Genomic DNA, 10483 nt, shown 5'->3' with positions numbered 1-10483 from the left:
AACTTGAGCAGAACTGCTAAACATAAAAGTTCCTGGACATCTGGAAAGGATTAGTCAGGAAGGTGCTTGGGACAAGGAGTTCAGGCAAGTTCAAGAGACACCTACTGTAGATTTGTTTCCACAGAAGGAGGGAGGAGGAGTAAAAGGGTTGAGGGGAAAAACAGGAAGGGAGGATTGAAATAAAACCTACGCAGGACTGGCAGAAAAAGCAAGTGATGAGAGCAGCCTGCATTCTGCAGAAGCATGATGTGCAGAACAGGCGGCCCTAGAGGGTCTGCCAGAATAGAAGGAGCTGTGTGTAGCAACAAGGGATAAACGACGGTGGCAAAGAGCTGGCCAAATAACTGCTTGTGCCCATCTTTGCAAGGGCAGACAACAGACCCCGCGCTGAGCACATCCACACTGTGGGAATGCACATCCCTGCTTCTCAACGCATTTGTCCCCACTCAATGCACATCTATAGGATTAGCAGATTTTGCCCCCCTTGGAGCTCACCAACAACTCAACAGGGCAAATTCTGTGATAAAGTCAAGAGCACCAGAGAAACACTGAAGTGTAGACAGCCGAACACGAGGAACAAAGCTACACACCCAATTAATGTAGATGGGAGAACATTTGTTTTATTTCTGAGCGGATAAGCACTCGTGCAGCCTCTTGGGCCTTGCAAAATCACAAAGGAGTTCTGCTCCAGGCCAAGATGAAAGTCTCAAGGAATAAGCATGAAAACCACAGGGGCTTGTGAAACCCATACTTGGTTTATTAAATGACTCACGAAGCTTTTTATCACATACTTCTGCCTCCAAGTCACTTTACACTTAAATTCAGGTGCCAAATTCTTTGTATTTTTCCTAACAATGGACTCTTGTAGTAAATTCAGCTGTGAAATCTGTTTGAAATCCATGAGCTTATGCTGAAGTAAAGCTTTTGGGTTTCTTTTAAAAGTCTGGAGTTACCCACAGCGGGTCCTCATTTCTGAAGCAGAACAGTGCAGAGACACCACTACCTCAGAAGCTAACTTTCACCCTACATGAAAAAACAAACTAACTAGATAGAAGTCAGATGTTCTCTATAAATGTTCGCGGGTATTCAAATTTAGTAACTGATTTTAGTTTATGCTTTCCCTGTAAGTGAAGAATAACTATTTTCAAATTAAGTTAGCAGGAGGTAAAGCTGAAAATCAAAGCATGAGCATTGTGTTTCCTGAAAATTTTATTTTAACAAGGTAGCTCCAGCTGCTAACTTTGTTTTATTGCATTCCTGAAAGACAGATATCCATGCAAGAATACTTTAAGAGCTCTGCTCCAAAAATAAAGGCACTTAGATTTATTTTTATGGTTAGGTATATTTTACCAGTTAGTTTGAGCCCTTGATACTGCCCTTACCCACTGGCCTCACTCAGGTATTGCAGAAGCTGGAGCCCCCCGTCCCCACATTCGACTTCCCCAGGCAGCTGGAGAGGACCCCGCTGCCTGCCAGGTGGATGTTGCTGCTTTTTCCACTCGCCTCCCTCCCGTCGCAGTACTCAGACAGACGCCAAAATCCTTTGCTGATTGCAGCAGACATGACTTGCTAACGATGGGCCATGTCACAGGTCAATCTTGGAAAGCTCAAGCACAGAAACAAACCGAGAGTGAGCTGGGGACCTTCAGGATGAGGGAGAGATGTGGGGAGGAAGAGCAGTGCCTACTGCAGACAGCCTGCCCTGGCTCCTCAGAGCCGCAGGCCGGGACAGCACCACCCAACGATATCCCTGCCGTTGGAGCGCAGGTATCTAACTCAGCCGTGCAGGTTCCCAGGCATTGGAAGAGGAGGAGTGACCTTCTCACTTGAGTGCTCTTAAATTAAATGCTTAAAGACTGAATGCCCACCCTGGCTGTCTTCACAGTGGAACCTTGGAACCCGCAGAGATTCCCCGGCGAATGCCGGCTGAAGGGAGTCTCACACACACAAGGAACCATATTCTTGTTAGCAACTGGGGACCTTGGCAGCTGTCCTGAGCTGTAACATCCAGATCTTGAAATGGAACAAATCCACAGTTGTATCCAATTAGAGCACTCTGATGCGGAGGTTCAGTCCTGCCCTTCCAGAACACTGCAGACAAATGCAACTGATGACATGGCCCATCAGCCAGAAACAGTACAGAGTGATTAATCACACCAAAACTTCAATGAGCACCTCCTTCACCCCATTTCAGTCAGAGTCAGGTCATGGCCACTTTTATTTCAGAAAGCTCTCTCAGCACTTTCAGCAGGGCTGTTAACCCAAAGACAGACATCAGAGGGCCGAATGTCTGAAGGAAGCGGAACGGCCACCACCGAACCCTTCTGAAGACTTTCCGAAATTTAGATCCATTTGTTCTTTATGCAGCTGTACTAAAGACAGACTGCCAGAGAAGAGGGGTGTTGAAAGGCTGTATAGTGTGTGCACATGTAAACACAATTCTGCATCCACAAACACCATGATTTATTGTTTTATGATGATGATTGATACCTCAAGGCCTGAGCAAGGATGACACTCCAGGATTCACCCTACAGTCTTCCACCTTCATGCCCTTCAAGCCATGTGTAATGACAAGGCTGTACAGCTGCTCTCCAGTCATTTGCCTGCTCTCCTTCATCCCCATCCCAAAATCAAAACTGTGCAGGTCACTCGTTGCAATGACAGCCATCAGCACTGATGGAGGTGCATGCATGCTTGCCAGGAGCCACATAGCTTGGCAGCACACTCCTGACACAGGCAACAGGTCTGCACTTTGGCCACAGGTTCAAAACCCTATCAGAAAAGGAAGAGGAGATGGATGAAAGATACTGCTGTTACCTTTGCTCTTTGCTGTACCACAACATTCAACCTCTGTTTGTCAGATCGATTTCAGACTGGCAGCCTCTGCAGACACCAGCGCTCAGCTGTCAGAGACAGCTAAGAGGGTGTCTGCATAAATCTACTGCGATCTGTGTCATCCCACAGCACACACTCACCCTTTCCTTAAAATCTGAAGTCAGTGATGTCCCCAGGGAAGATGCATGGGTTGAACACTAGCAGCAGGCAATGGCTAATAAAGTTTACCTACGCTGCTTCACTAACTGGAACCTAAACACAGGAGGTGAATTTCTAGAGTTGGGAGGAGTTTGCAGCAGGGATCAAAGCTCTGGAAAAGGAAACTAGATGAAATTGCTCACTCCACTGTGTACGGGAAAATAAATGCCCTATACTTAACTGATGCTGTGATGCAACCCGCAGCATCAGCAGCACACTGACAAAATGAGTCAGTGACAGGTCACGGTGAGACAGAACCCCTCAAGAAGACTGAGAAGTGCTTTGCATGCAGAAGTGTCTGCATCGAGGCTGCTATACAGCCATTTGCTAAGTAAACTGCATTCTTGGCTGATCTGCCAAACCAGTATCTTCAGTGCATCATCTGCTTTATCTTAAGTTGAAGCAGCAGGAGGAGGAGGACGCCATTCCTCACTTCCCTGGGAAGGAGACAGCCAAGTGAAAAGCTCAGAAGAGATGCTGTGACTCACAGCGCAGAGTGACGCTGCACTCTCGCACAGGGTCTGTAGGGGATGCATGGAGCAGAGGGCACTTGTCCAGCCACAACAGCCCTTCGCAGCCAGCCAGAGGACAGGATCAGCACCAGCGAGCACACCAGGGTCCTGAAGTGACGCAGAGCATGCAGGCACAAAGAGGAACTACCTTCGGCAGCGGAGGAGTACCGCTCTGAGCCCCCCACCAGCACCAGGACCTCCTGTCCCACACGTGCTGGGAGCAGAATTCACCTCACTTCCCCAGGCTTAACGCCCTTCCCTTGGCAAATGCTGATTTCATCAGCCATGACGGCTGGAAGCCATCCCAACGCCAAGAGGATGACGTTATTTTTCTTTGCAATTAAAACTGCGTAAGAAGCACCATCCCACGAAGACCTGTCAGCTGATGGGGAGCACTGTCAGCCCCTGCCCCGCACAGCCAGCAGTCTCCCAGGGCCCCCGAAGGCTGCTCTCCGCAGGTCGAGCAGTGCCCTCAGGTGGTCAGTGGACTCCCCAGGTTTGAGACCCGCTTCACCATAAAAACAGGGAACACGAGCATGGTTACATTCCGTCCAAGTATAATTCTTTATTTGGCCTTCTCTGGGGAAGCTACAGTTCTTAACAAATATGTCATTTAGCGACAGGCATCCCATCAATTTCCAGGAACGTTACAGAGGATCAGTGTCATGGCCAACAAAAGATGTCCTTAGAACTGTCAGCATGAAGTTTTAGGACTGTGATTTAAACACGCCCTAGCAGAGATATGAGAGAAGCGTACTCTAATACACTTGAAAACTGCCTGTCTCAGAACTCAGGTGCCGTGCACCTCTGTAATTACCTTTTCAAGCCAAATTTGCTCCTTCCTCCTCAATGTACAGGTGGGATGAAAGCAAACACATTGCTCAGAGGCACAAGGTACAAACAGTTTTTAAGCCCTGATTTACCTGTCTTATTTATTTGTAAGGACAGTACCTAAACATCTTTCTTACGTGGTATCATGCTGCCAGACCTGATGTTACACTCACTTGCAGCACACCTCACCATTGCTTTGTAAGTTAGTAAGTCTCAACATTTTTTTCAGTATACAAAACATCCGTGGCAGGCAAAAGAAAGGATGACTTCTGTAGCTGAAGATGACTCCCTTCTATCTTCATGGCTTGTTCAGCTCAGCCTCTTCTTCAGACACCAAGTCCATTTCCACTTGAAAATGAAACAGTCCAAGCATTTCCTGCTGAGCCCAAGTACCCAATTCATTCAGCTTCCAAAAAGCACCAGTAAAGCTTCCTCAATTCATCATCCTCTTTGCGGTTATCTCAGAACACACCAGACCATCATAGAAGCTGGTCAATATCAGTCCCTCCTGTCCTCTGTCAGGAGCCTGGTGTGCAGCACAGCTCTCGCTGGTTGTCCACAAACAGAGTGATTTTAAGAAGCGTATCTGAGTTGGAAGAAAAAAACAACCCCATTAACTTAATGTATTTTATCTGTATTCTCTACCCACAAAAATTTAACTTGTTTTAAAAGCAAGAAAGAAAAACATAAGTAAAACTAACTTAGTAGACCCAGTGAAAAGGATCACTAAGCCCCTTGTTACACTGCGAGGAAGGATGTTGCTTTCAGCTGTGCCCAGGGTCTGATGGCAAGTATTTACAACTGAAGCCATTCACAAGATCTCAGAGCAGGTCACAAAGAACAAGTGCAAACTGAGCAAAGCAATCCACTGCTACCAAGACCAACACAGCAAGCAACACCAGGCCCTATGTGCTGTCTCCAGGGCTGAGACATCAGCATGGAGCTCAGCAAAAGACCCTTCAGGTCTGCTGTATGTGAAACTACCTTGAACTACATCTTCCTTGTAGCGCTCCAAAATCCTCTCCCAAGACTGTGGGAGGGCTTCCATGTCTGCCAGGCTGTCACAGCTGACGCGGAGAAGGAGAAGCTTGCTCTCCAGGTACCTTCATGCCCAGTAAGGACAACAAAGAGAAAAAGGCACCCGCCAGCGCTGCCCGGAGAGACCTTCTGCAGAAGGATACAAGTACCGGTAGTAGCGCTCCACGTCCTGCAGCCCCTCCAGCGCGTCAGCCAGCGAGGGGCAGCGCGGCCCGCGCTGCAAGGCCGCTGCCAGGCCCAGCTCCGCCGCCAGCTCCTCGTACAGCCGCAGCACACCGGCCACGCCGGCCCCCACGGCGTCCCGCACGGCCCGCAGCTCCGCCCTGCATGGCAAAGCGGGGGGCGCTCAGCTATAGCCCCATGCCCCCCGCCCGGCCCGGCCCCGCCGCCGCCTCACCGGCGGCCAGCGAGCTCCTCCAGCAGCGCCTCAGCTGCACCGCGCTGCTTCCGCCACAGCCGCGCCCGCAGGTCACCGAAGGCGCCCAGCGGCGAGCCGCCCCACGCCAGCCGCTGCACTGCCCGCATCTGTGCCGCCAGCCCGGCCAGCGAGGCCAGCAGCGGCGCCCAGGCGGCCAGCGACGCCCGCCAGGCCGCGTCCTGCCGCGCCACCGCCGCCGCACACTCCCGCAGCGCCGCCACCACCGCTGCTGCCGCCGCCATGCCAACCCGCCGACCCGGAAGCGCTCCTTCGTCCCATGCGTCATTGCGCCGCGCCGAGCTCCGATTGGCTGCGCTGCGCCGAGCTCTGATTGGTCGGGCGGCGGCGGCCGTTGGGTTTGAACGCGCGGCGGGCGGCGGCGCTCCCGGCCCCGATCCCGGTCCTGACCCCCGGCACCGACCCCGGCGCCGTCGCTATGGCTCCTGCGCGAAAGAAGGCTGGCGCGAGCGCGCGCGGCAGGAAACTGGCGGCCTTCCTGAAGGACTTCGACCGCGAGGGTAGGCCGCGCCCGACGGGGGCGGGCGGCGGGCCCTGGGCCCCGGGGGGGGAGCGGGCCCTGGGCCCGGAGCCGTGGCTGAGCTGTGTGCGTCCCTGCAGTGAGGAGCCGGGTCGAGCAGCTGCGGACGAACGGGCAGCGCCTCGTTAAGGAGGCGGAGAACCTCTACAACATCGAGATCCTGCGGCTGCCTGTGGCTCTCCGCGAGGTGAACTGGCTCGACTATCTCGGTACGGGACGGGACTGGGACCGGTACTGGGCTGGCGGGGGCACGTTTTCCCCTAGACAGTAAAACCTAGGGGTAATAAAGGAGCAGCCGGAGTGTTCTCTGGCTGGAATCCCCCAAGCAGGCAGCCGCGGGCTGTTCGGAAGCACTGCTCTCTTTGAGGCTGCTTGCTCGCTGCCAAGAAAACTGGCTTGTGCTGGGGTTTTGTACCCTAGTGGTGACGTATTAAAGTATGTCTACGTGTGCTCTATAGGCTGTCTTAGACATGTATTGATTTCTTAAAAATATTTTCTTTTTAGCTAAAGGAGGAAGCAAAAAGGTGTTGGAAGAGGCAGCAGCGGTAGGTTTCTCGCATAAATATTAAACTTTCCTGATGGCGTTGTGTACTTCTATAGGAAATGAAGGGTTTCTTGAGTCTGTAGGAGCATTGCAATAGCAGAGGTTACATAAATACATGCATGAATAGTGCTTTAAGACTTAACTGTAAGAGATTCCTGTTGTATCCAGTATAGGATTTGCATGCTCGTACTGCTCCTTGTTGGTCTTCCCTTACCTGCTTGATTTTGCTCCCAAATCCCTGAGAGCACACACACTTTTCAGTAAATGAAAGCATTTCTAAACTGGTTGAGTGGCAGGGTGTAGGTGAAGCATACTTGTAGCTGCCAAATAAGGCACGTTAGTCCTGAATGGCATGCAGACCTCCCATGTTGTTGCTAACTCTAGAATAACATAAAAGGTCCTAATTTGAGCACAACAGAAAACATGGAGGTATTCTTGCTGTAAAATAATTAGGCATTTGCTCTTTAACTTGGATTTCTCAGAACTATATGCTACTGATAATCCCAATGGTGTTGTGACTGTTTTTAATTTTAGGCAGACTTGGAAATAACAGAAATAAACAAGTTAACAGCAGAAGTTATCCAGACGCCTTTAAAAATCATCAAGAAAGGTCAGTTTGTTTTACGCATTGTGATGAGTTCAGTGAGATGAAAGCATGGCATGGTTTACATACTGTGAATAATAATTCGGTTCTCACTTACATCCCTCAGTATATTTAAAGACAGGAAAATAATCCTACTTTTATCCCTGCTATCTGTAGTAGCTCTATTTAGTTTTATTAAAACACTCAAAATAATTCAAAATAGCGCTCCATCAACAATTTGGATTTCAAAAGCAAATTGTTGCCAAAAATTCTTGTGGTTGTTTATTGTTTACCTCTGCTGCTAACTAATAATGTAAAGTTATTATTTATGTTCAACTTAGATAACGCTTTCTCTTTCTAGTGGAAAAATCTAAACAGGATATTGAAGCTATTGAAGAAGAAGCAGAGCCTCCTTTGCTTCCTCTAGCAAAGAAAGCAAAACATGATAGCCAATGTCTTCCAGAGCTAGAAGCTGAAAATGTTAATCCAAGAACTGGAAAGGTAAATAGCTATTCTTTGTGATTACTTTATTCCCAAGACATAAACTACTTTCTTAGATGATGCCTATGATAACGTAGCAGTCCAGGATACTTTGAGGGGGACTTCAAAACAGGTATTGCTCCCTGAAACTCCTAGTGATGGGAGAAGGTCACAGAGTCTTGTAAGGTGTTTGTTTCTGGCCTCTTGTACTGTAAAAAGGAACCTATTGAGCCAAATGTTTTGTACAGAACCATTTGTTCATTGTGGACTCAGCTGTCATGTGATAATGAAGTAACTGATTTGGTAAGTAATGTGTGTTTCAGGTGAAGGCATCCACTAAAAAAGTGCCAGTCTCTAGGAGCAGAAGACCTCCTTCAGCAAGAGTGAAGCGCATGAGTAAAAGGTAATAGGGGATATCTTTTTTTACTGGCTTTCAGAAATGGAGAAAAAAGTGTATAGTGCTAATGTAACTCTTAAATGGAATGGTGTATAGTTTAGTAGGCTGGTTGATGTTGTTGTGCCATGCTATAGGAAAAAATCAGTGATCTGACAGTGAATGAAAGATGGGCAATTTCCTCTCCTGTGATGACCAGCTATCCCTAGCTTTGGGGTTTACTTTTGATTAGTAAGAATCTCTGGGTTTCTGTGGTAATAACCTCATTCAAGTCTTTGATAAGATAGTGCTTGTACGTTTCTTAAAAGTATTCTTATGAGCAGATGTTTGTTTATTTCCCTTTAATAGATCAAGCAAAAACAACTTTATCACTCCAGCTACTGGTAGAATTGTTGATCTCTGTGCTCGGGGAGGTACCTCCACGGTCACACCCAAATTTGATTCCAGGTTTGTATTCTGTTAAATTTCTCTGTTAATCTCTCTTATAGGGGAGTGGCTTGCCATTTGCTTTATGTATGTATCTGTCATCTATTTGTAACATAATCCTTAGTGGCTCTTTGAACTGGAAATGAAAGACTTTTAGTCAAATTGCTCAATTGCCTTGAGCAATTGCAGTGAAATTACTTACCTATAACTTTTTGCCTCAGAATTTTCAAGACACCAGGTTTGCGCACACCTGCAGTAAATGAACGTGTTTACACCATCTCTGCCAATGGCAGCCCCCTTGCTGACGGCAATGATATCTTCATTACAGTCCCTGTTGGAGGAGGGGAGGTAAATCAGAAGCTTTAATCTGTAAAATCTGTGCTGAAGGGATAGCTTGTAACTTCTTGGGGGCCTTACCAGTTTCAGGTCATCCACTCTTGTCTCTTTAGTTGTGCTACTTCTATCAGGGGATTGATCTAGCTTAAAAAGAACTTTGAAAGATTTTTAGTTGGAAGTGGGAGCTGTTCAAGTAAGTCAAAGCGGAATGTAGAATGATGTTTTGCTGTGCGTTTCAGTAACATTTAAAGTAGCTTCTGCTGGCGGTAATGTGTGAATGCACTGCAAGGAAGGTACAAGATGAGCTTCTGGTCAAGCTAAATGTAGTTCTCTGCTTGTACATGGTCTCCTAGTATGCTTGGGTTTTATGTACTTTTGTTTTTGCTGCTTCTGGCTACTACAGCTGACCAAACAGAAAACCTAAGATTTGGCGTTTGTTTTTCACAGAGCATTCGTTTAACAGCAAGTGATTTGACCAAGAAGAATCTTCTTCATCTGAATCCAGAGGCCCAAGGAATTGTGAAGAAGTTATCAGTAAGTCTATGTATTTTGGTCAACTGTGACCTGAAGTTATAAGGCAGAATTGTCACTCTGTCATTAGTCACTGGATTGTTGAGCTGTAATAGAAACTCCTTATTTTTTTCCCCCCTTGTCTTGTATTTTGGCTCATGTCACTGGTCAAGAAGCAGCATGAACTGAGAAGGGAAGGAGGGGGGAGTAGCTTTACGTCACATGTAGCTTAATACAAACTGTGGATAAACCATGCAATTCTTGAAAAAGAACTATTGTCAATGTTTTGAAAAACTGAAAATGTCTTCTACTTCAGGCAGAATTTGTAAGTGATTGTGGGATATAAGTGTGTCTTAGACTACTGATTAATTTTTCTTTCTTTCTAGGTTCGTCTCGCACAAGCTTGCAGTGCTGCAAAGAACCATAGATGAAACTCAATGAACATTGACATCCCTCTGTAAATACAGAATGTTACATTTAGGACTGCCAGCTTTAGTTCTTGTTCTAGTTTGTGTCTTCCTTCCATTAATATACAGAATGGAAGTTAAGAACTAATTTTTCTACCTATGTTATGTAATGGGATTAGAAGAGATTGCTTTTTTTTTTAATTCAGGAAAAAAACAAACCTGTATTTCCTTTAAGGTTGAGACTAAGATACTGTTATCTTGGGCTTGCAGACCAGCAAGCTAGGCAGAAAGGCTGTTCTGGTATCTTGCAGAAGATGTAAGCAGTGGACACCAGTGACTGGAGTTCATATCTGTCTGGGCAAAGAAAGCAACAGATCAGATTTGTTGCACTTCCTTCCAGGTGCGTCCTTTCTCTGCAGATGTGCTTAAAAGG

General features: G+C 47.3%; 2 protein-coding genes across 2 annotated transcripts; one reads left to right on the top strand and one right to left on the bottom strand.

The window, feature by feature from the left end:
• Window positions 1-4105: 4105 nt before the first annotated feature.
• On the bottom strand, window positions 4106-6074 carry AIRIM (AFG2 interacting ribosome maturation factor). The gene is made up of 4 exons (XM_059830902.1): window positions 5812-6074; window positions 5558-5737; window positions 5361-5479; window positions 4106-4962 (listed from the first exon to the last, which is right to left on the bottom strand). The coding sequence occupies exons 1-4, from the start codon at window positions 6072-6074 to the stop codon at window positions 4895-4897; spliced, it is 630 nt and encodes a 209-aa protein (XP_059686885.1). The 3' UTR covers window positions 4106-4894.
• Window positions 6075-6268: 194 nt separating this feature from the next.
• Window positions 6269-10205, top strand: CDCA8 (cell division cycle associated 8). The gene is made up of 10 exons (XM_059830859.1): window positions 6269-6350; window positions 6451-6579; window positions 6875-6915; window positions 7449-7524; window positions 7859-7998; window positions 8301-8380; window positions 8720-8818; window positions 9019-9145; window positions 9581-9667; window positions 10030-10205. Exons 1-10 carry the CDS (start codon window positions 6269-6271, stop codon window positions 10072-10074), a joined length of 906 nt encoding a protein of 301 aa, XP_059686842.1. The 3' UTR covers window positions 10075-10205.
• Window positions 10206-10483: the final 278 nt, after the last annotated feature.

This window comes from Gavia stellata, chromosome 29 (genome assembly GCF_030936135.1).
Source record: "Gavia stellata isolate bGavSte3 chromosome 29, bGavSte3.hap2, whole genome shotgun sequence".
Classification (NCBI taxonomy): Eukaryota; Metazoa; Chordata; class Aves; order Gaviiformes; family Gaviidae; genus Gavia; species Gavia stellata.
This window is presented reverse-complemented; position numbering and strand designations above follow the sequence as displayed.